The sequence below is a fragment of the Plectropomus leopardus genome, chromosome 8 (assembly GCF_008729295.1).
Source record: "Plectropomus leopardus isolate mb chromosome 8, YSFRI_Pleo_2.0, whole genome shotgun sequence".
In the NCBI taxonomy this organism is placed as follows: Eukaryota; Metazoa; Chordata; class Actinopteri; order Perciformes; family Serranidae; genus Plectropomus; species Plectropomus leopardus.
In genome coordinates, this window is record NC_056470.1 from 4,786,617 (window position 1) to 4,810,226 (window position 23,610).

Sequence of the window (23,610 nt, forward strand, 5' to 3'; positions counted from 1 at the left end):
TCATCAGTGTTTTAAATGGGTTCTTTCTCCGCCTTCTGTCTTCGTTATGAGACTTAAAAGACCAGAATAGCATTTTTCAGGTCTAATTATGAATGTCCTGCTTAATAAACTGTAGTGAAGGGCTGGGGGTGATTTAGCAACATAATTGGCATCGTTGATAATGGAAATCCGCCATTTGAAAAACATGGGTAGGCGCATAGCAATACAGTAAGCTCCACCTAGTCAAAGCATGGATTCCATCAGAGAAAGCTTCAGCTAAAATGACTCATCACAGCAGCACAACTGCTATGTATGGACACTTGAAGTGAAGCGACACAACAGCTCCGCCCTGTTTACTTTTTCACCCCACCCAAGTTTGATTTATCAGGATTATCAAGACATGAAACGCATTTCTGTTGGCAGCAGTCACTCAAACTCTCTGCACCACTGCTAACATTACGCCATGTATCATTGAATGTTAATATTAGGCCTTTCTTTATTTTACATTTACTCTGACTGCCATGTATGATTGAGAAAACACCTTAAACTGAAATTGCAGACAATTCGTACAGTCTGTAACTGTTGTTACAGTCGGTATATTGTTTCAGCTATGTTCATTGCCCCACACTGAGCAGGAATACATGTCCCAGTAATTATCTCAACAGTCAAATAACTGTGTATTACTCCAGTGAGTAAATACATTCATGTCACCAACATTTAAAGTTTTAAAACAAGTACTCATGGGAAGATACTAATTCTCCCATTCAGGGAAACGGTTAAAAAGTGGTTAGACAGGTTATATAGTGAATAGATGAATGTGTGTCACAGCAATCCTTTTTAGTTTGAGGTCCAGTATTTTTCTGATTAAGCATCTGATAAATAGGGCCTTTTATAATAATTTTTGTTGTTATTTATATTATAACAGCCATGATGTAGAACTGAGACTAATTTCAACATATGCCACTATTATTGTTTTTAAGAGAAGATAATTGAATAAAATTAATAAGACAAGATTTTGATATTTATTTTTAGGTAGATTACTAATTATATTAATTAAAATGATAAATGAATTGATAAATGAGTCATTAGATTAATTGACTTATCAAAACAATAATCGTTTATTAATCAAGAAAAAAATAATCAATTGATGCAGCGTTACTTTAGCAGTCCATTATTTTCCAAAGCATGTGATTTTTGGTTGAAAATAATCTTGCAGATACTTTAAACTTGACTGAGATTGACAGTAAACATAGCATCACCTTTATTTCTATTTTGTGTTGTTGTACACTGTGCAAAAAAATTTGACATTGGTCCAGTATTGAGAAAGAGCTGCGGGCCAGCAGCGGTGTAACAGGCTGCAGTGAGATCCCTGCAGGCAGTTGAGCATCGTCAGTGTACGCTCACTGACAGACTGAGATTATTTTCTGTTTCTGACAGTATTATAGGAAGGATCCCTACGATAGTAGATCTTTGTTAAAGAGTAAAATCCTTTTTGTTTATATTAGAAAAAGACCTAAAATTAAATCGCTGTACCCACCAGACACATTCATATAAACAGTAATTTAGGTGTAGATAGAGGCACTATATTTTCACATCTAACTTTCAAATTAAGGGTTTATTTCAACCAAACCAGTGTGGATGATTTTTGGAACGGTGGAAAGATGAACTAAAACGGCTGTTGTGAGTTTTATTTTGCTTCTGTGTGTTTAATAATAATGTGAGCCTGTCAGTGGCAAAGACAAACACTTTTAGTGTACATATTTGACGATGCACACTTGCCTTTAGGGATTACGTTGCAGCTTGTTTGGCGCTTTTAGCTACAGCCCTCTCACTCAATACTGATTTTAAAAATGCTGCTCACATTAGTCACTCAGACTTAAAAACATGGGGATATAGGCTCTAGGTTGAACAATGCAGAAGTTACCCTTTAATTTATCTAATCAAAAATGCATAATTTAGTGTTGTTGAATAAGTCATCAGTGAATCACTGGATAAATGTTTGAAGTGATGAATTGATAATTCAAGTCTTTAGTTTTTGTTTTCAATAAAATTACTCATCATGTCAGCAGCATTAATTATATGTTTTGTTCCTATAATTGCACGACCCTGAAAATCACATCACAGAATCACTGTTCGCCCAATTTGCCATGGTGGTGTTTATGCAATGACCTGATTTTCACATAGTCTCTGTATATGTATGATTTCGACAGCCCCCAAGGCTCATCAGTATGCAGCAGCTACCGAGAGGGCCTGGGGGTATGAACGGAGGGCCAGGTCCCACGATGTACCCTTCCTCCCACCATATGCGTCTCGCGGGTCCGCCCCAGGGCCGAATGCCGACGGCTCAGCCGAGACATAATGGACAGCAGTATCCCACCATGATGCAGCCTCAGCTCCAGAGACAGGTCAGTGCAAACACACTGTGGTTTCACTGTATGGAAATAGATACACATATGGAGTTTGAGGATTTAACAGAATACTTTTTTTGGATTTTACATGTGATTTTGTTTTTTTGTCTAACACATCTGTTGCTGTAAATGTTGAACAAATTGAAGTGGGTGTACTAATGTGCAAATGTGCTGAAGATTGATTAACCCAAAAAGGCTTGTCTGAAGCAGCCTAAAAACTTGCCTGCATAAGCAATACACAGTGTCTGCAGTATTATGTTTGTTATGTTTGTATTATGTTTCCTATCTAATGCAAAAGAATAGAATAATGATAATTTGGTAATACTAACGGTTATTGAAGTACGGTTTCATTTTACTTTTTTGCACTTAGTCTGTAGAAATTTAGAGTCAGCCAGGCTCCAACAAATACATCTAGTTTTTCTTGTTTGTGGGTTTAATTGTGGTTCTTTTTTTTGAGTTTTATCTAGAATAAGGTTTGTTATTGAGGCCAGTACATAGTTTGTCCACCAGAGAGCACTAACATGTTTTTATTCTCAAGTGTCCCACTCATTTACACCTATAATGTGCATAATTTGGTCACAGTTGTATACATAACAAATTTGACATTATAAACAAAACGATTTTATAATCTAGTTTATAATCTGAGTTTGTTGGGAAAAAAAACAAGAACATATGGCTTTGTTGTTATATGGATATTAAAAAAACTCTGATTACTATCTCATACGGAAGCCCTAAGCAGCCATACATTCATGCATTTTGTTCCTTCCGTTTCCTCGAGATAACGGGATAATTTTCTTGAGATTACGAAACTGTGTTTCCCAAGCTAACAACAAATTTAATTTGAGATCTCAAGATAACAAAACACTGTCGTAGATGTAAGCTAGTCATTGAAAGAATTTATTTGAAACATCATACAGTGTAGCAATGTCAGAGGAGCAGGAGAATATCGACCGCTGCATTATGTGGGGTGGGGGAGGGCCGTGGTGGTAGTTTGTGTCCAGTTTTGACAAATTCAGTGAGAGGAGCAGGCTGATGCGTATCGTGAGGTCCTGAGCCATCAAGTTAGCTGTTGTAACGTGAACATAAGCACAACAAAGCATGAAAGCACAAAACAAACGGCCTATCTACACTAGTGTCCAGGGCATCCATCAGTCAGCATGGCATGACATTTAACGTGTGACAGAAATCTCAGGCCTATCGCATTTAACTTATCTTGAGATCTCAAATTCATTATGTTGTTATTTCGAGAAAACACTGTTTCATTATCTCGAGATCCCAAATTAATCATGTTGTTATCTCGAGAAAACACAGTTTCATTATCCTGAGATCTCAAATTAATTATGTCTTTTCTTGGGGAAAGCACTGCTTTGTTATCTCGAGAAAATGATCCCAGTGTTTCAGGAAAAAGGAGGAAAAAATGTATAAAAGTATGGCAGCTTAGGGCTTTCATACTGTCAAATCTTTACATGGTTCTGCTTAAAAAGAAGGCTGGTAGCACTGTTATCAATCTTAACTTTCTCATTTGTTGAGCTCAGAGCTGTCAATATTAAATAGAACCATTTATTCAAATTAAAATTGTGTCTGACTTACTTTTTTATGTTTGAAAATGCATTATTACTGACCAAATGAAATAGAAGACTGTTGACAGTGACAGGTTACCACTGTGATAACATAGAAATTTAATGTGAAATCAGGCTTTGCATTTTTATTTGCAGTGGCTTTTATTCAGCCAGGCATGTAGGAGCCAAAAGAAAACATTGACAGGAAAAAAACAAGCTTCACACTCCCTTTACCTTAGCAGACATATCTCATCCTTGATCAGGCAGATGTTGTCCCTCCCTGCTAGTTTGATGGGTAACCACACAGATTCCACGAAACAAGCAAAGGAGAACGCAGCCGTTATTCAAATGAATATGCAAACTGCTGAGTCTATGCTTAGATATTAACGCAATTCAGATAACAAATTTAAAAGCAAAAGTTCAGTTTGCATTCGTGGAGTTTTCTTTTACAGTTTTATTTGCCAAAACACACTGTGTGTGTCCTTGAGCTTCAGCAAATGTAATGAGTGTTTAAAACTTTCCTTCCTCATAAAACATTTGCAAAGATGATTTTTGAAGGAATTTCAGTCCAATGTTGTTAATACCCATATTTACTAGCTTGCAGTCTTCTTTCCTGCCTCTGTTGTTGCATCATAGCACATCTTGGTTATCAGTGGAACAGGGTGATACCGTTGTTAGAAGTGTGTGTATCACATCACCTGTGTGTTTGCATGAGAAACAACACAGGGAGCCACTTATAGAAAAAGAGCTCCAAAGAGCTACAAAAGGTCTAAAACTCCGAAGAGAACCTTTTTAAGCAGCATATTGTCTAATTTGAAAATTAAAAAATCACAGTCCATTAATTTCACGTTCAGTTTAAATACAATTATGGCAGGGTAATACTTGGGAGTGCACTGAAAACTATTTGAATGTAGATTTTTGTGATTAATAGTGCATTATCAAACACGGAAATGAAAAGTTTTGTGTTTGCAAATATAATTAATGTTTTGTAGAAGGGTGCCCATGTACTGTGTCCACATTTAGTCCTGCTTCGCACAACAGTACTAATGTATATGTAAATAAAAGCTGATGATTTGATCAAATCAAACATGTGCAGTAAGGAAATGTACATTTACTGCCTGCATGTAAGACTAGGTAAGAACCTCCACTATATCCAGCCCCTTTTTCTTTGTGTCCAGATGTCTATAGAATCTGAGATGAGCCACCAAAGGTTTCGTTTCTTACTACAATCAGGGGTTTGGCACCTTTTTCTACTTTGTCGTTTGTGTGTCTTGTGCAGCATGTGTTGTCACACAAATGCATGATCATGCAACCATGTTGTTTTTATAACTTTTTTTTGTTTGTTATAAATTCAGTGAATGACCTGTGTCATTGTTACTGTCGTCTTTTCTTTCTTCCCTTCCCTTTTTATTTCTCCTTTCCTGTCATTGTCCTTCCTCCCATTCTTCCTACGATCTTCTTTTCTTCAATCCCTCCCTCTCTCTTTTTCTGTGCAGCATTCTAACCCAGGCCATGCAGGCCCTTTCCCGGTGGCATCCCTCCATAATGCCAACCCCACAAGTCCCACCAGTGCCAGTATGGCCGGGGCCCATGCTCACCGCGGCCCCGCTAGCCCCATCATAGGTCCCATCGAGCTCATCCCCTCCGTCACCAATCCTGAGAACCTGCCCTGCTTACCTGAGATCCCGCCCATTCAGGTATGCGCTTTCTAATCAAGTATTTGTGGTTTATAAAGGATCGGTAGCATTTTCTTTTTTTTAACCACTGCTTGTTGATTTTTGTCAGCAAAATTAATTAAAAAATGTAATATATCAACAGTTCTTGCAATGAAGAAAACTTCACATGCATAGTGAAAAAATGATTAAAAATAAATTAAATATTTTTGAGATGTTCTAATTATGAAAGAATAAAAACCAAAACATAAAGTAAAAATTTGAATTTCTGTATATGTAAACTTCGCCGGGAAAGTTATAGAGAAGCACGACTACAAAGTCAAATGTGTTGTATGAGTAGACACAAAATTAAACACAAAATGCTCAGGTATTTATCTGTTGACTGGTGATATTTTCCCATGTTGAAAATCAAATGTAGTTCTTTTACAAAAGCCTATTAACTTCTCGAGTAACTTGATTCTCTCTTTTTCCTGCCACTGTACTTTTCTAGCTGGAGGATGCAGGTTCCAGCAACCTTGGGCACCTCCTGTCTCGCTACATCACAGCCAGCACGCAGCATCACCTCGGCTCAGTGGACATGAACCCCTCACCTGGACTGTCCACACACTCACCTGGATCTTCAGGTACCCACATGTTCACATCTAACACTGCTTCCTGTTTATCTTTTAGTTGCTGTCTTCTAAAGTTGTTCTAATGACATTCATGATACAGTCAGACTTTAAGGATTCAGAAGTAGAGCCTAATGTCACAAATAGCAGCCATTGGCTCGAGCTGTAAAATAATGCTAAATTAAAGAAATGTGACTTTTTACACTTATGTTATTTACTAGATTAACAGAAGCAATTAAATAAAATAATCCTGCATCACATTTTTAGATTCTGAGTACATTTTTATCTTGGAGAAGTGAAATTAAACTTTCATGTACCTGTACAACAACAAGAGATTACTGCTGCTTCATCATCACCTGTTTCCTGTCTCATTTCTGTCTGCAGGTCTGTCGAATGCCCACACACCAGCACGACCTTCAAGCAACTCCAGCACAGGCAGCAGAGGCAGGTAAGAAGATAAAGGTGTTTTAGTGGCAAAACACCCTGTTATTATTTTTTAAAAATATGTACACGCCAAAGTCCAGGTTAACCGATTCATGAATTAACTACAGACTCAATCAAGCTTTTAATTCTAGCAGTGAGTCACACACTGCTAAAAAGAATTAGTCAGTGTGACATGATCAGAATAAGCAAATATTCAGCAGCGAGCAATACAGATGGGACTGCAGATGCTCAGGCAGGAGCCAGTATTCTAACAGCTGGGGGGTGATGCTGTCATGCCAACTGACCTCATCTGTGTTTTCTGCTTAAACCAAGCCCCCAGACACAGTGCCAGCCGTTGAAGCCAATTTGACATAGTGACCAAACCGTGGAATTAAAACTTCAAGGTTTGTCACGGGATGCTATAGGGCCTAAAAATACTTTTTTCCCAGACTTACATTGTGAAAGAGATGTCTGTAAATCAGTGGATGATTTTTTTAGGAGCATCAACTTCCCAGTACAAACTCTTGAATAGCCCTTTTTTAAAAATCATGATGCCCTTAAAGCCCAGACACACCAAACCGACTAAAGAGAACTAGTGGCGACAGCCCACTGCTGTGTTGCCTCACGTTGCTTTATCTTGGCCAAAAATTTGCACATGAACACACCAAAATGACACCTGACCATCACGTACTTTCTGGGAAACCGTAAGCCTTTCTTGACACTAGTCAGCCAGTTAGCACATCAACAACACAATCCAATGTTGAAAGAACAAAGCATATTTACTGTGTGCCAGGGAACATCTTTCCTGCTAAAGAGCTCAACTGAAGCTGAAAGAAAAACAGTCTCATCTAATGCAGCAAGTTTGTTTTGAATAGAATAGAAAAAACAGAATGCCTTTTGTTATTGTACAGAGAGTATACAACGATAATGTCACACCCTCTTCACCTTTTAGCCATTTGTTTACTTTCATTTTTGTGTGTGTGTAAGCTGTAGCTCTGCAGGGAGGGCAGGGCCAGGAGGTGGAGCTGCAACAGAGCAGGTGAGGGTGAAGCAGGAGCCCGGTACAGACGACAGCTACAGCTGTCCAGCTTCTTCTCTGAAGACTGAGCGCGGCACGGATGCCGGGAGGAGTGCCTGCATGGTATGAATACTGTTCTTCATACATTAGCTTTAAAACGTCTGAATGAAAATGCGTCAACGAGTATAAATTCAACTTAAAAGGATTACATGCAAAAAAAATTGTTTTATATTTGTCCTTACCCAAAACAGACAAATGTTCATCATCAAATAGACAAAAAAAGTGAGTGCCTGATGACTTGTAACACTGAATAAATGGGCTTAGAACAATAACATCTTCTAACATTGATTGGCATAAATTGAGGTTAGTATTACTTTTCCATGATTTTTTTTTCTCTTTTATTTATTTATGTACAATTCATTGAGACCAGTGAGGTGTTAATTGATTTTCGGAGGATGCCCTGCCTTCCTGCACCTTATGTGATCAACAGAGAGTCTGTGGCAGAAGTGCGGCAGAACAAGTATCTGGGCACTGTCATAGATGACAAGTTGAATTTTGATGCAAACACTAATGGCAAGTCTGTTATTTCTTTCACCATTTTCTGTTGGTTTTGTAATTTTAGCTGTAAAAACAAGTTTGAAAAAGTGGTCAAGTTGTTCTGCAGATCACTGGTGTCACTTTTAATAACCTCCAGCATCTGTAAGAAGAGAGGGTCACGTCTAAAGCTTGGTCGATTGTCTCAGACTCTCAGTGTCCCCTCCATCCTTCAAATGCTTCCATCAGGGCGGAGGTTTAGCCTCCCTAAATGCAGCACAGAGCGTTGCAGATCTGCCTTTTTCCTGTGTGCTATTGCTCATCTTAACAAGCTTTGACCCTTAATGTCCATAATTTACCCCTGACAGTGTGGTATACTGGGTACTATTGTGTGTTATTGACTTGTACTGTCTGTTTTGTTATACTTATAAATTCCATCTGTATTAAAGTTTTACCTTACCTCAGGGACATTAAATTTTTACCTTACCTTAATTTCACTCTGCACCATGCATGACTTTTGCATGAGGATTTCTAACAGAATCCATCGATCTTTGCCTCTGCACTGTATTATTATTTAACTGACACAGAAAACTGGGAAGATCAGGAGGAAGATGGAAGAAGGGAATCCAGTTTAGGCAAAGTTGGATATAGTTAAAAGATTAAACATGTGCCATAGCTGATGAAATAAGTGAGGAAACAAACTTTGCCCCATGTCAATTTCTTCTCGGGCTACTTACAGACAGCATTGTGAGATATGTCTGAAAATAAAGCCTCATTCACACTGCACATAAAATCTGTGTTTTTAATGCAATGAGAATGTGTACAATTGGCACACACCTGGATCAAATGACTCTGCAGTAGACACAGGTTTTTATTGCATCCAGCTCCGATGCTTCGATGGGAACACAACATTCAGGTGAACGCATAAATTTCGGCTCCCTAACTTGCAAGATGCACACACACACAAAAGCTGACAGAAAGGCAGACTTGTGTGATGCAGCGGTGGGTTCACTGGCAGTGGGAATGCATTTGATCACCTATATTTAGCAGGTTTGAAAAACCTGCGCGTATGTACTAATCTTGTTGGGAAAGGTATATCGGGTATATGACATTTATTCAGAATCATACTGTCTTAAAACAGTCTAGTGTTTCTGTGTGTGCTTTACTTCCAGATGAGCAGTCCAGAGAACAGCCCTCATCCTGTGCTGGGAGTCGTATCTGCCGGCCAAGACGCTCTCAAGGCTTTAGGTGAGCGCATCAAAACGGAACCCCAATCTGAGACGGCCTGCTCTGGACTAAATGGCTCCAGTGCAGCCACCTCCTCTTCCTCCACTACGACCTGCACTACCTCATTATCATCCGCCGCAGGCGCTCCACTCACTAATGGAAACTTAGGCAAGGAGACAGAGACCAAAGAGGTTGGGGCCTCAGCTGGAACCGTCACCTCTGGTGGGAAAGAGGACGATCCTAATGAGGACTGGTGTGCTGTTTGTATCAACGGTGGCGACCTGCTGTGCTGTGACCGCTGCCCCAAAGTGTTCCACATGAAATGCCACGTGCCCACTATTAGAATCTTCCCAACGTGAGTGATCAGTGCACTTGGTGTTTTTGGTGGTGTATTTTTATAACTGCTGCTGTTGCACATTGTCAGTCTAAACCTAATGGCTGAGTTCCCCACTCTGTATTATTCTGAATGTTTTGGATCTTCTCAAAACATTTTGTTCTGGTTGCTGTTAACCATGTGAAAACTGGAGCAAGTTCTGGATTCAGATTCCCTCAATAAGTGCTTAAATCTTCTTACCCTGAGCAAACTGGTTGAAACAAACTGGTGAAAACATGAGGGACAAGGCATAGCTACTTTGCAAGAAATGTCCTGCAAATTGCAAGAAATGAGTACATTCAGAAAATATATATTTTTTAAAGCTAGGGGAAATTGTACATTTAACTATATTTTAATCATGTATTTAAAATTATTTTACAGAGTTATAATTTCTAATCATAATTTTTTCTTCTGTACCTTGTTTGAGATAATTTTTAGGGAATTTTATATTAGCCTAACTGTTGGTTTTTGGTTTTTTTTTCCACTAATTTTGTGCTTTTTTTTGCGGGGGGCTGTATTGCTAATTGTCTTAATTTCATGTCTTTGAGAGAAATCAAGCCAATTCGCTCTGGTTTCAAACGGTTAACTGATCATGCAGTTGGAAGGTGATGTAAACATAATGTCATCTCTGTGTAAACTTTTTTTCTTTTTTTTGTCACAGGGGGGATTTTCTCTGCACATTTTGCCGGAGTCTATCTAACCCTGAGATAGAGTACTGTGACGACAGCAAGAAAATCAAAGGAGTCCAGGGCCTGAATCCAGAGGACCAAAGGGTCAGTACAGCCACCACATCCTCACAGGCCTCCCAATATTTAGAGCATGGCAGCTAATACTCTTTCTTCTTCTCTCTGCAGAAATGTGAACGCCTCCTACTGCACATCTTCTGTCATGAGCTCAGCGTGGGCTTCAGGGAACCTGTTCCTAGCTCAGTAAGTGGTTCACACAGACAAGTTCAGCCAGTTCCACTGAAACCCGAGGAATTGAGGTTGATTTCCTTTGAAAACATGGCCAAAAAGACACTGTGCAACTTTGTAAGCGATGTCCCACGAATTGCAAGAAATTAGGGAAAAGATTACTCTAAAATTACCTGAGAATTAGCTTCCCATAGATCCTGAAAAAGTCTTAAAGGCATTGAATCCATCAGTCTAAAAATAAAGCCTTAATTGGCATTAAGATGTCTTAAATCAATCTTTCAAAAGTCTTAGAAATGCTTGGACATTGACATCAGTTTTAGGAATCTTTTTTTTTTTCTGACATTGTATTGAAAAAGCTCAACGTAAAAGGTAACTTATAAAAAAATAAAAAAAAAATTATTTACTGAATGCCTCTTGCATTAACATCGCCTTATATTCATGACTTATGTGACAACAAATATTTGAAAAATAAAATCAAATCCCCTCCTAACCTTAACTAATTTATGTCAGTACATGCATGTACATGTACATGTTTTTTTCCTTCACTATTGGCTTTTTTAAAAATGGTCTTATGTTTGATTCCAAGTGGCATTAAAAAATCTTAAAAAGTAAAAATCCTGCTTGCCGTAAGCTGTGGGAACCCTGCTTGGAACTGCTAAGGCCATCCCTTGTCTTATTCCTGATATTCTGTCCCAAAATAAGTGGATCCAAGAAACTGCCACAGCCACCACGCTGGGCTGACAAAAAAGGCATTTGCTTTCAAACCTGACAGGACATTTTAGATTTTTTTTTGTGGGAGTAACTCACTTTTTTTGCACTGATGTTTCTCTTTGACCCTCTGCGTCTAGTTAGACTGAAAAAGAGCCTCAGCTTAAAACATTTCATTTGACAACAATGCTACAACAAGACATTGAATCCCTCATAAACCCTTTGCCTTTCTGGCACTTAATTCTCCTGTCATAAGTCTTCCCATGGCACCTCAGAGCTATTTAGTTTTATGCCTAAAGTGATGTTATGCCATCGGTTGTGCTACTAGCTAATTATGTCAAAAAAACCCAAACCAAATCCCCCTAAATCTAAACCTCTGTTTTACTTTCTTTCCTCCTCCTCTGTTCAACCAGGTGCCGAACTACTACAAGATTATTAAGCAGCCCATGGACCTGAAGAAGGTGAAGAAGAGGTTGCAGTTGCGGAGTTCCCAGTATTACCAGTCCATCCAGGAATTTGTGTCCGATATGCGCCTGGTCTTCAAAAACTGTGCAGAGTACAATGAGGTGAGCGGCATGAGTCTTGGCCTTGCTTTGGGGAATGGCATCTGCTCGTGTGTGTGCATGCAGAAAAGGGTTAGACTGATATGAGTTGAAGTTTAAATTACCACCAGCTAATTATAAGAGCTTGGATTGAATCATTTGACCATTTTCAGGCCAAAAAATAGTAACGTAGTCGACCTTTAAACCTTTTAAACCTGAGCAAAATGGTTTGATTTCTTTCAAAAACATGGGTAGAGGGCAATGAGCAACTTAACTACACATGGTCGAAATAGTAGCAATACAAAAAACGTTGTCCAAAACTCAAAAAAAAGAAACGTCATAGTACAGTATGTCGTCCAATAATCATAAAAAACTTAATAATGTAATATGTCATCCAGAAATCATAAAAAAATGGCATAGTATAGTAATTTATCCAAAAATAATTAAATTAAAATTAAATATATAATTATCATGATTTTAATTATAGTTTTCTGGATTTTCTTTCTGGATAATTTTCGAATAATTCTCCCCACTTTTTAAAACAAATTTTCTGTGCAAATTTTCTTTCATCACCTTTTACTAATTTCTTACAATTTGTGGGAACTTTTTTGCCAGTTGGTCATTGCCTTTTGTCCTGTTTTAAAAGAAATCAAATCAATTTGCTCAGCTTTCAAGCACAAGAAAACTGATCAAACTGGGGTTTAAAGGGTTAAAGGAATAATTCCTTTGCATAAAAAGATAAAGAATGAAATAATAGATTAAACAATTTATATGTCAGTGTTTGATATCATAGATCCCCTCAATATATTGGTCTAACCTTGAGTGAAGACTCTGGAAAAGGAATTGGAAAGCAGTGCTAAAGCCTGCAGTGTGTGTGTGTAGTTTTGTTCACCTACTAACACTGGCTGTTGGGGGTCGAGGTTGAGAGGCGTGATTGTGCTCCTTTTTTCACTGGCTGCAGGAGTACTGTCTGAACCCTGTTAACACTGTCTGCATCACAAGTTTGGTTTTTAATGGGTCACTGTGGTCACTTTCATATTCTAATGTGGGGGAATTGTTAATTTGAATGTATATTGGATGTGTTTTTTAAATTATTTGTTGTGAGTTTCAGCGTATGCTCTCATATGCCCTCTCTGTGTATAAAAGGTCCAGTCTTGCTTGATATGTCACCTAGAGGGATTCACTATGAAGCAATGTGTATTATATGATCATGTATTACACCTTCCAACCACGTGAGGGAGCTTCTATTTTATCAAGAAGTGAGTAATGTCTGGAACGACACACCAGACTACCTTGAGACATCACTTCATTTGGCAAATGTTGAATTCAACAGCTCTGAGCTGCAGGACAGCCTCACCACACACCTGATTTTATCATGTAACCACAATGAACAGCAAGTAGGGTTCTCACTTTAGAAGGATGATTATAATAGTCGATACATTTTGTACAATACGGTATGATATTCTTTATTGTCCCTGTAGAGAAGTTTGTCTTGGACTCTGCACAGTGCTGCACAGAGAATGCCTCCACAGTCTGGACTGTAACAATAAAAAACAATAGTCACATCATTACATTAAAAACACAAAAACATCATCAGATGTACCATTGCACATAATCCCAGTTGCACCTAACAGAATACTGTGCATACATTGAACATAACACATCTTGCACTCACCCAGTAATAAAAACACCATAATACTATAGCACACCGTTCCTCAGACAGCATTGTTTAAAAGTTTAACAGAGATAGGAATTGTATTCATTTTGTTTTGCATGACTGATTAATATAGGGAAAGACATTTCAACAGAAGGATAATTACTGTGATGTAGTTGGATTATAATAATTCATTTAGTGCATATTTTCTAAAATAATGATAGTAATATTAATTCCCAGCCCTACCACCCCAGGCAAAACTGTAAAGGTCTTAGATTTTCAAGATAGATTGAAGTTCGGAACCTGTGTACACAAAGCATAGATCCACAACAAAAATATAACATTGAGAAAAGTTTAGATGAACTATTATCAAGAAAATATAGAATATCAACTAAGAATAGCTGTCACTGGGACACCCAGTAGTTCAGCTGGTAGAGCGGGCGCCCAATGTCCGGATGCTACGTCCTCGCCGCAGCGGCTGCAGGTTCGATTCCGATACTGTCCTCTCAAATAAAGGCAAAAAAGCCCCCAAAAAAATCACCTTTAAAAACAAACAACCCCAAAAAAGAAAACAGCTGTCATGTTGAATGTCCAAGAAAAAGAAAATGTAAAGAAAAATCTACCTATAAACTCATTTCTAGACTTAAAAAAAAGGTACTTTTTAAAAGCTATCAGAAGTTATAATGGACTTCTCTGGAGAGCAGCAGTGCTTAATTAAAGTCTTTGATGATGTTAATAGACCGAATGTGTTGGTTACAATAACTTCCAGCTAGAAACTGAGACTGTTATCTCAAAGCCACCAGACTCCATTGACAAAAACAATCATTTAGGACACAGGAGTTGCTGGTCTATTGTTGTCTCGAACAGCAGTAAAAAATTCCGCTTATAGTGTACACTTAAATTCAGTTTTTTTTCTTGGGGGGAGGGTAGGTCTTTTGGTGGCTTTAATACGTTTTTCTGTGGCTCCCATACATTGTTTAGCTTCTGTGCTATTAGATTTGGTTTATCAAAGACACCAGCAAAGCAACACAGTACATAAAATAAGGAAAGCAGAAACATCAGATAGGTCGGGCCACCTTGTTTAATTGCATATCTTTAAACATTACAGTTATGGCTGAAAACAACTACAGAAATTAAGAGATGTGCAGATTTCACACGTCTCCACAATTAAAATGAATTGCCAGTATACTAACAATACTTTGTGTAAAAATAAACTATTTTTAATCCGTAATAGTTACTTAATCAATGATTAATTCATTTCTGTAATTACACCAGTTGTAAAGACAACATTCTTGACACATACTATTAACATATTAAAACTAGAATAACAATTTTTTTTTACACAAAAGTGTTAAATAAAAATCAATGAAAAAACTGACATTTGTCTAAACAGGAACCGTCTGTTAAAAAATGAAATGCATTGTATATACCAGCATAGAGATGGTAGATTCGTCAACCACAGCTTAACTCTAATAATCACACATTCCTTGTACTTTCCTGTAGCCCATGTGACTAAATGAACCAAAGAGTGGAGACTTTACTTGCTGTTAATTTCTGCAGTAGCAACATTTTTTTTATGTCCACCTCTTTGACTGGAGCACAGTAGGCCATAAACAGACTTCTGCTCTGTTACTATCTAACCTGCCTGTGCTGTGAACTCTTTTCTTCCCCCCCTGCTGCTTCACTGTGTTTGTTGTAATGTTATTGCCCCTTTTTAGATGTCTCGAATAATCCAGGTTTATGATGAGGACAAACAGATTAATACGCAGGTAAGCCGTTTCAATCAGAGAACAGATGTCCTGTCTCCTCCCACTGAGGCTCCAAGAAATGTTTTTGCCCTTCATCTGAGAATCGACAATTCATGAGCAGCAGACATGGGCAGTCATACAGTTTCAAACTTCAGAAATTATGCAAATAAAGAAAGTGAAGTATATTTCTTTCCTTTATATCTTAATAAGAGGTAGTAAGAAGTGTGGTTGTTCACAAGGTGTTTATTTGCCGCCTGCTTCTAGTTTTAAATAGCAGTCCACTTCTGTATCTGGGTTCATTTGGTTTTAACACCTGATGTGAACCATACCCGAGTATACATGAACGGTACTCAAAACCACCTTTTTAAGTGGACTCAGTCACAGTTTGACGAACCGTACCCTGCTGCGGTACACTGTGTTAATGCTAATCAAACAAACCGGACTTTGGGGTCAAGTGCGCTCAGATCCGGGGCTGGGGTCCCTGATGTGAAAGCCTCCTAAAGATATCTCCATGTGGTACCTTTTGAAACCATCCATGTAAGGAGCAAGTATACTTTGTCAGAACTGCTTATTAGTAAGTTTCCGAAATACAATTCCTACACACACATGCGCCTTTTCAATGTGAGATTTGGGGTGGTCTTTGTCTGACCATTTCTGTAACTTTCTGAAAACTGATAATGCAACATTTGGATAAATGTAATGACTGGGCAGCTGTGGGTTGTAAGACAATACATTATATGAACCAAAACTCATAGGAACCGCTGTGAAACATAATGTGACAGTAATCTCACATACACTCATCTGCTCTTCACTTACATATTATTTCATTGTATATCATTTTTGTATTGTCTCTTTTAATGCATATAATTTCACTTTCACATGAATTTTCACTCTATAGGGTTAGTATAAAGAATATAGTATGTATGTAAGATGTGAATGAATGGTTGTCTTTTTATATTTTAAAGGCTGCATTACAGTAAATTATTTTCATTTACTCACTGAGTCATTATATCCACATTACTGATGATAATTCATCAGAAATCTCATAGTGAAAATATTTTGTGAAAGCAATAATAGCCAACCCTACAGCAACATCGCAATATCAATATCTAGGTATCTGATACAATATATTGATCATCCAGCCCAAGTTATGTGAGAGTATATTGCTGAGTATATATGCACCTATGTATGCAATACATAAAATAACGACTTAACACCTGGTTGAAAAGCAGAGTTATGCTGCCCTCTAATTGAATTTTTAAGCCTTTTCTCCTTTGACCACACCCAGGTTCACTGGTAGTTGTGGTTGGGTGTGTTCAGAGGTGTACTCTGTTGAACCTGCTACTATTTGAACTTTACTTGAACTTCCTTGCAGCAAGGTGAAACCACAGGGGGGCAGCAAATTTTCAGGGTGTGCTAAGTTACTCTTTAATGTTAAAGAAAGGTGTACATAATACTGTATATGTAGAAGTGAAAATGTATGAATATGAGAGTGACCATGCATGTGTTTGAAAGTAAAGTATTTATATGTGTGAGTGAGAGTGCATGTGAGAGACCTACAAAAAATTTCAGGTCCCTCATAGTATTTGGCTCATTTTTGTTGTTTCTTTAAGCGAACGGCTGCACATGAGCATCAGTCCAGACTAGGGCTGCAACAACGATTCGATATAATCGATTATTAAATGTGTTGGCAACGAATAGAATTATTGATCCGTTGTGTTGCGTGATTATTACTCACCGTTTCTCTAGCGGCGCTTGTCAGGAGCATCTCCGCTGCATGTCAGCTGTAGCACATCTAGAGAAACGTTGGTTTGCCTATTTTTTACGCGATGGGCACGTTTGTCAGCAGAAATAGTCGCTGATGATGGTGTTTTGATTATTATATGGACTATATACTACCTTTTACTGCAGTTTAAAAGTCTCTCTGTACAAATACAAAGACGGCTGTTTGACTCCAACTTTCCTACTTACCTTTCAAAACAAAAGCCTTCTGACAGCGGGTCTCTGGACAGAATCCCATCAGTTGTTGATACAAGGAATTTTATTTTGAAACATTTACAGAAAAGTGTTGTCGGCTATGCAGGAGCTGCCCGACTTCATAAATGAGTAGAATTTGTGCTTATAAATGTGGAAATACAGAGTAATATCTGCGGGCCATGACTCAGCAGCAATGTTGCAACAACGCTGCATGTGTGAACATGACAAGCATGAAATGCGCTACAGCTCGGCAAGGCGGAAGTCAAACTGAACATACGTTGTTTTTTGTCGAAGTAAGGAAACGTAACAGAATGTTTTAACAGCTGTCAGCATTTAGTTTTTGAATTGTTTCATATTTGATTTTGTAGTTATTTATTATTTAATATTATTTTGACAGCACAGGGATGTTCGAGCAGCTGCCTGTTTATCCACTGCACTTTTTGCTGTGTTGTCAATGAAAATATGTTTTTGAGCAAAGTGATGGGAGAAAAAAATGCTTATTTTATTATTATTCCTATTTTTATTTTTTTTTAATCCGATTAATCGCTGTGACATCACTCTTTCTCTTATGAAAGGACTCTTAGGTTTAGGGCTCCTCTCCCATAACTGGGTTTGATTTTATTTAGATTTTATTTGTCCTGGAGTGAACTAGCTCTTAAAGTTATATTGAGGTTTTTTTTTTTGGTATGCTGTTTCTTGAAAAACCAGGGACATTAATGGATGTTGGATAGGCATTAGAGATAGAATTCACCTTCATATCAGAAATTAATTTTTTTTCTCTTTCCTGGAGTGCTATTTAACAATCTACATTATTTTAGTGTGAGATAGCAAGTGTTGGAGATATCGGCTCTAGAGATGTCTGGCTTCTTTCCAATGTAGTGGAAACTAGATGGCACTCGGCTTGTGATGCTCAAAGTACCAAAAAAATACTTATGAAAAACTCAGCAGCAATGTCTCTTTCCAGGAATCATGACCCCTTACTCAAGATAATCCACAGACCTTGTTGTGAGAAGTTTCATGTAAATAGACTTCCTTTTTAAGAGCTGGATAGTTCATCAGGAGCGCTTGGAATATATGTACCATTCAATTATTTATTGCACCACAATCTTGGAGTGCAGAGCATACTGTGGGCATAGAGGGAGCAGCAGAAAATCAGGCGCAGGGAAGCGCAAACTTAGCAGTTCATTCTGCTGGGTCTAAAAGTATGCGTTGGCTTGCAGCAGCTGCTCCTCTTAACCACTGATCTGATCTAATCAGCTCTGAACGGATCGACAGATCAATTATCCACCCCACAAGTAAAAACTGCTGCTGAGGGAAAAAAGAACTCATGGAGAGCTCTGCCTGCACTGCGTTCATGGACCCTCAAACATCCAAATTTTGAGAGGGGAGGTGTACGACATTAATGTTCATGTCTCACACTCTCCCGAGCACAAGCCTCTCATACATGAGTAGATGCATGCTTCCTTCGGCATATCTACTGTTGGTGGGTGCAGTTCAGTAGAATGTAGTTCCTACATGAAACTGCTCACAGCAACAAGGTCTGTTGATTTTTTTTTTTTTAACTGGATCATGATTTTTGGAAAGAGACATTGGTTTTGAGTCTTTCAAATTTGTTTTTTGGTGCTTTGAGGACCACAAGCCCGAGTGCCATCTAGTTCCATTATATTGGAGAGAAGGCAGACATCTCTACAGCCGATATCTCCAACACTCAGCAACTCGCACCAAAATAATTTAGAGCAATAAAAAGCACTTCAGGTAACAGGCAAAATATGTATTTTAGATTTTAGGGTGAACTGTCCCTTTTAAGGTTTTTCTTTTAATTTAAGATCTACAGAATTAGTTTTTATGTGCCGGTGGTATTAGCATGTTTGGAATTATGTTTTTCTAACTGGTATTTAACACCAAGTTTTTAACAACCTTTTAAAAAGTAGATTGTATGGAAGTATTTGAAAGCAACCTTATTGAAATTTTCACTCTTAAATCTGAACTGTGAGAATGCTTCATGGAGCCACAGTGGGACGGGGCGACAGGATGTCTCTGCTCTGTACTGCAACGTTGAGCCGGAGCCACCTCACCACCTGGAGTTTTAACCACATCTAATTTGTCTCCTCATTCTCCTCTTCCTCCTTTCTGCTTCCTGCTTCAACCCATTCATTTCTCCTGTCCGATGTTATTCTCACCACCTGCTTCCTCCATATCACCCCTTTTCTTTTCCCTCCTCTCTCTCTCTCTCTCTCTCTTCTTCTCCTCCTCCTCCTCCTCCTCCTCCTCCCACAGGTGGGATCAGAGATGGAGGTAACCGGCAAAGCAGTGAGCCTGTACTTTGAGGAGAAGCTGCAGGAGATTTTCCCAGGGCAAAGCTTCCCTGACATTACCGAGCCGGAGTGCCCGGACACAAAGGAAAAGGAGGACGAGGAATCTGACGACTCTGGGGAGGACTTCATACAGCCAAGACGCAAACGGTTAAAAACGGATGAGAAAATTGGTCCACATCAAGTGAGAACCAACCACAAACAAAATGAGAGAAGTGAAAAACTGTCTTCCTCACGTCCCACACACTTCTCCTTTGTTTGAGGCAGCAAACAAAAAAAAAAAAAAGGTTCGCTGTACAAAGCGCTTGGTTTATCTCATCCTTGCCTTCGAAAGAAATTACTGTCAACTCCATTAGACGTCTGCCTTTATCAGAACTCCTGAGGACAGAATCATAGAAGAGCTGCATTCCCCTCCTTATTTCATGGACACTCAAGAGCTCATCTGTACAGATTTTTGAAGTAGGACTTGTTTTGCAGTAGTTAAGTTAAAGATTGTCTTTTCTTTTCTATCATCAATTTTCATTTGTAGATTTGTTGTGACAGTTGCTTTATAAAACATTTGAATCCCCTGTTCTCAGTTCTTAATGTATTATATCTATACTTTGACATGAAACCTACCAAGTATTTGTATGACTCTGTGGAAGCGTTGTGTAAATAAGAGAATCTAGCCCACTGAAGGTATTCCTACAGTATAGATGTTTGGGTGCGTCATCAATAAAACTGTTCTTGAAATATATCAAAGAAAATGTGTGGTGTGGAGTAGGTTTGGGTTTACCAGAGAGCTCTGAAAGGAGCACTTCACCCAAATTAGACAAACAAAACATTGCTGTTAATTTTGTTTTATTTTGTCCAAGTGTTAAGTTCTTCAAAAAAATGCTGTCTACACCTCAATTCAAGTGGAGATAGATGGAATTTTTTAAATGTGGTGCTTAAAAATTCAACAGCAACATCGATTACAGAATTGGTGTCTTCTCTATGTTTCTGATAACACTTGGCAAGACAAGATTATTTGTATATGCTCTAAGGCAATTCAAAGTGATTTACATAGTGCATGAAAAAAGAAAAAAAAACATATACTTTAAAAACACTTTAAACAAATAGATGTTTTATAAAGGGAATTAAAATGTTAAGAGAGAATATATATATGACAGGGACAAGATGGTTCATTGAAAGTGCGTAGTTTTTTTGGGATGTTTTACATTGTAGTTTTCTTTTCTTCTGTCCATTTACTATCACTTGTTTTCATTGTGTGCTGCTTCCTATCTTAGGCTAGACTCCCTTGAAGGAGAGATATTTAAAGCAGTGGTATGCAGTTAAATTTTGAAGTAGTCCTCCAGGAGTGAGTCCTTCGATCTGAAAATAAGATAGCATTGCAGCACCTGTGGTTCACTCGATGGGTTTTTTTAATTTTTTTTTTTTTTTGAGAAACCTGAAATAAGGTCTTTGGCTAACACAAGCTTATGATACTGTAATGTTTTATTCTACAAGATGAAATACATCAGTTAATACCCCACTTGTGAATTTTAAAGCTTTTACATGTCTTAAAAAAAGCAGTTGCTAACAAGTGGCTAAATGAGACTACAGAACATCATCACATGGCACATGGCTTTACAGCCATTTGGTGGCAACGTTAAGTCAGCTTTATTTATATAGCACATTTCATACAATGTAAGCCTAATGTGCTAAACACGCAACAAATATGCACAGTAATAGAATAAAATATGGTGCAAATGCATATTTGGTGCACATACAGAGAAGGTGAGTTGTGCAATGTTGTGTAATGTTACCTTTTTATTTCGACTAATTTTGCTGAAAAAAATTTATGAGTGTCAAGAGCGTATGTTTGCCACAGCGTGTATTTTTCTGCAATGACCCAAAATCCAATGGAAATGCAAACTTTTGTGTCAGCCCATAGAAAACGTCATCCCTGGAGCATTCTTTGGGCAAAAATCCCACAGCAACTTTTGACACAATGTGCTCAAAGGTTACTTTGGGGTTTTTGTGGTCTGAGAGAAGAGTAGACCTCTGCGACTCATGTTGGCTCTGTTCCCAGGCTGTAGAAAATCCAGCCATGACAGGAGACTTTGGCCAATCAGGTGATTTTCAGAGAGAAGCTGTCAATCACTGCTCCTGAACTGCAGTCACACCATCAAACTAGGCAGCGCTGATCAGATGTGAATCAATATTCTGTCACTGCATTGCCTGTCTCTCACCATGAAGGTTTTCAGAAACATATTTTAGTGTACTTTTAGCTGTAAAATGAGAAAGTTAGTGACGTGGCCGAAATATTAAAAACAGTTGAGCAAAAACAAAACATCGTCCACTCTCGTCACCACCTTTTTTATGTCTCTTTCTTCTTTAACTATGAAGGTAAACCTGAATAAATAACCATATTCTTTGGTGCTCATAGCTTCAGTTGTGGAGAATTTAACCACGTTAACTGCGTACCCATATTTACCAGAGTTTAAACGTTTAAATGTTTGTGTGGAATCTAAGCAGCTAACTAATGTTAATTCAAGCAAGTATGTGACATTCTGGTGGACTTTAAGAGGTTTGATAGTTGTTACAGAGACTCCTTGGCTCTGATTGGTTGTTTTTATGAGAGAGATAAAGGCGGCTTTTTTTTTTTTGGGGGGGGGGGGGGGGGGGGGGGGTAACAATGTCTTTATTGGGGTTTTCAATTAGGCCTATAATATACTACATAGAAATAAAACAGTCTTGGCAGCAAATATGGTATATCATAAAATGAAAAGGTAACCCCAAAAAACAAACCATAAACAAAGACAAAAACAGAAAGGCAAGCAAACAAACAAAAACACAGCATAATAAAATATTATTATTATCAATAATAATAATAATAATTAAGTTGGAGGTGAAAACGTTGTCACAGTAGAGAAAGGTGTTAAAACAGTGTTTTCAGGCTGAGGGTGAATACAGGTATATTCAGGTAGACAGTATAAACACAATTATATGTTTTTGGAACATGTATTTATTAAAACACGTTCTATTAGAAACCCCGAATACTGAGCATCATATGGGACCTAAACTCTGGTGAACATTCACTAAATGTTGAAATGGCTTATGGCTTAATGAAAATTAGTAAATCAGCATAAAAAGTCGCAGCCTCGGCTTCGGCATCTCCAGTTTCAGCCCCCTCTGTTGCTACAATCACCTTTTGAAGCGGAACCAGAGGTCGGAGCCAGTTTATGGGAAGCACGTGAAGACGCTGTAGAGACTTGACTTATGGCAAACCTGAAAAAAAAACCGCAGCAGCTGACATCAGCACGCCGAGGTGCTGAGTCCTCTGTCTGACACATCGTCAGCTGACCTATTTTTTGCATCGCCACTAAAATTCCGGAAATCTGTCGTACTATCCCCTCTTTTCATTCAAAGTCTGACATCGGATTTTAATCGTCTCCTCCAGGTAGGATGTTTTCTCTTGACTTTGTTATCTAAAAAAACAAGATAACCAGGACAGGCCATTATGATTAAAAGTCACCTCTGTTATATTGTGATAACGAAAATTAGCCATTTTATATCTGTATTTGACAAAGGAAATTAACTGTCACTGTTAAACGACTTAGCGTCACAAACTCTTAAAAGATCATTATTAACATTTGCATTCAAGCCTCATGGACCTGGGTATGGCACAGTAGGTGTATTGTTTTTCACAGCTGCATACTAAAATGCAAAGCTTGTTGAAGAATGCAGGAGGCCCTCAGAGCTAATGACAGCTCAGAACTAATGACTGAATTGCCATGCGGGGCTAAATAATGTAATTTAACAAGGCTTGTAGATATTTGATGAGAGTATGTGAAATGTATGAGCGCCGGAAGATAAAATTCCCTTCATTAAGTTCTCCCAGTTCTAAAGATAAGTAACATTAACATGAAAGCATACCGTTGGCGTGTTCCACAGCCTTGATAAATGTTTAACAATTGTGTATAACAGTC

The 23,610-nt window shown here is 38.2% G+C and overlaps 1 protein-coding gene across 1 annotated transcript; it reads left to right on the top strand.

Moving 5' to 3' along the window:
- Positions 1 to 2,158: 2,158 nt before the first annotated feature.
- Positions 2,159 to 21,791, top strand: trim33 (tripartite motif containing 33). The gene is made up of 12 exons (XM_042492626.1): positions 2,159 to 2,384; positions 5,443 to 5,643; positions 6,110 to 6,242; positions 6,612 to 6,675; positions 7,644 to 7,791; positions 9,375 to 9,784; positions 10,464 to 10,575; positions 10,657 to 10,731; positions 11,838 to 11,990; positions 15,339 to 15,389; positions 19,623 to 19,841; positions 21,711 to 21,791. Exons 1-12 carry the CDS (start codon positions 2,208 to 2,210, stop codon positions 21,789 to 21,791), a joined length of 1,824 nt encoding a protein of 607 aa, XP_042348560.1. The 5' UTR covers positions 2,159 to 2,207.
- The last annotated feature ends 1,819 nt before the right edge of the window (positions 21,792 to 23,610 follow it).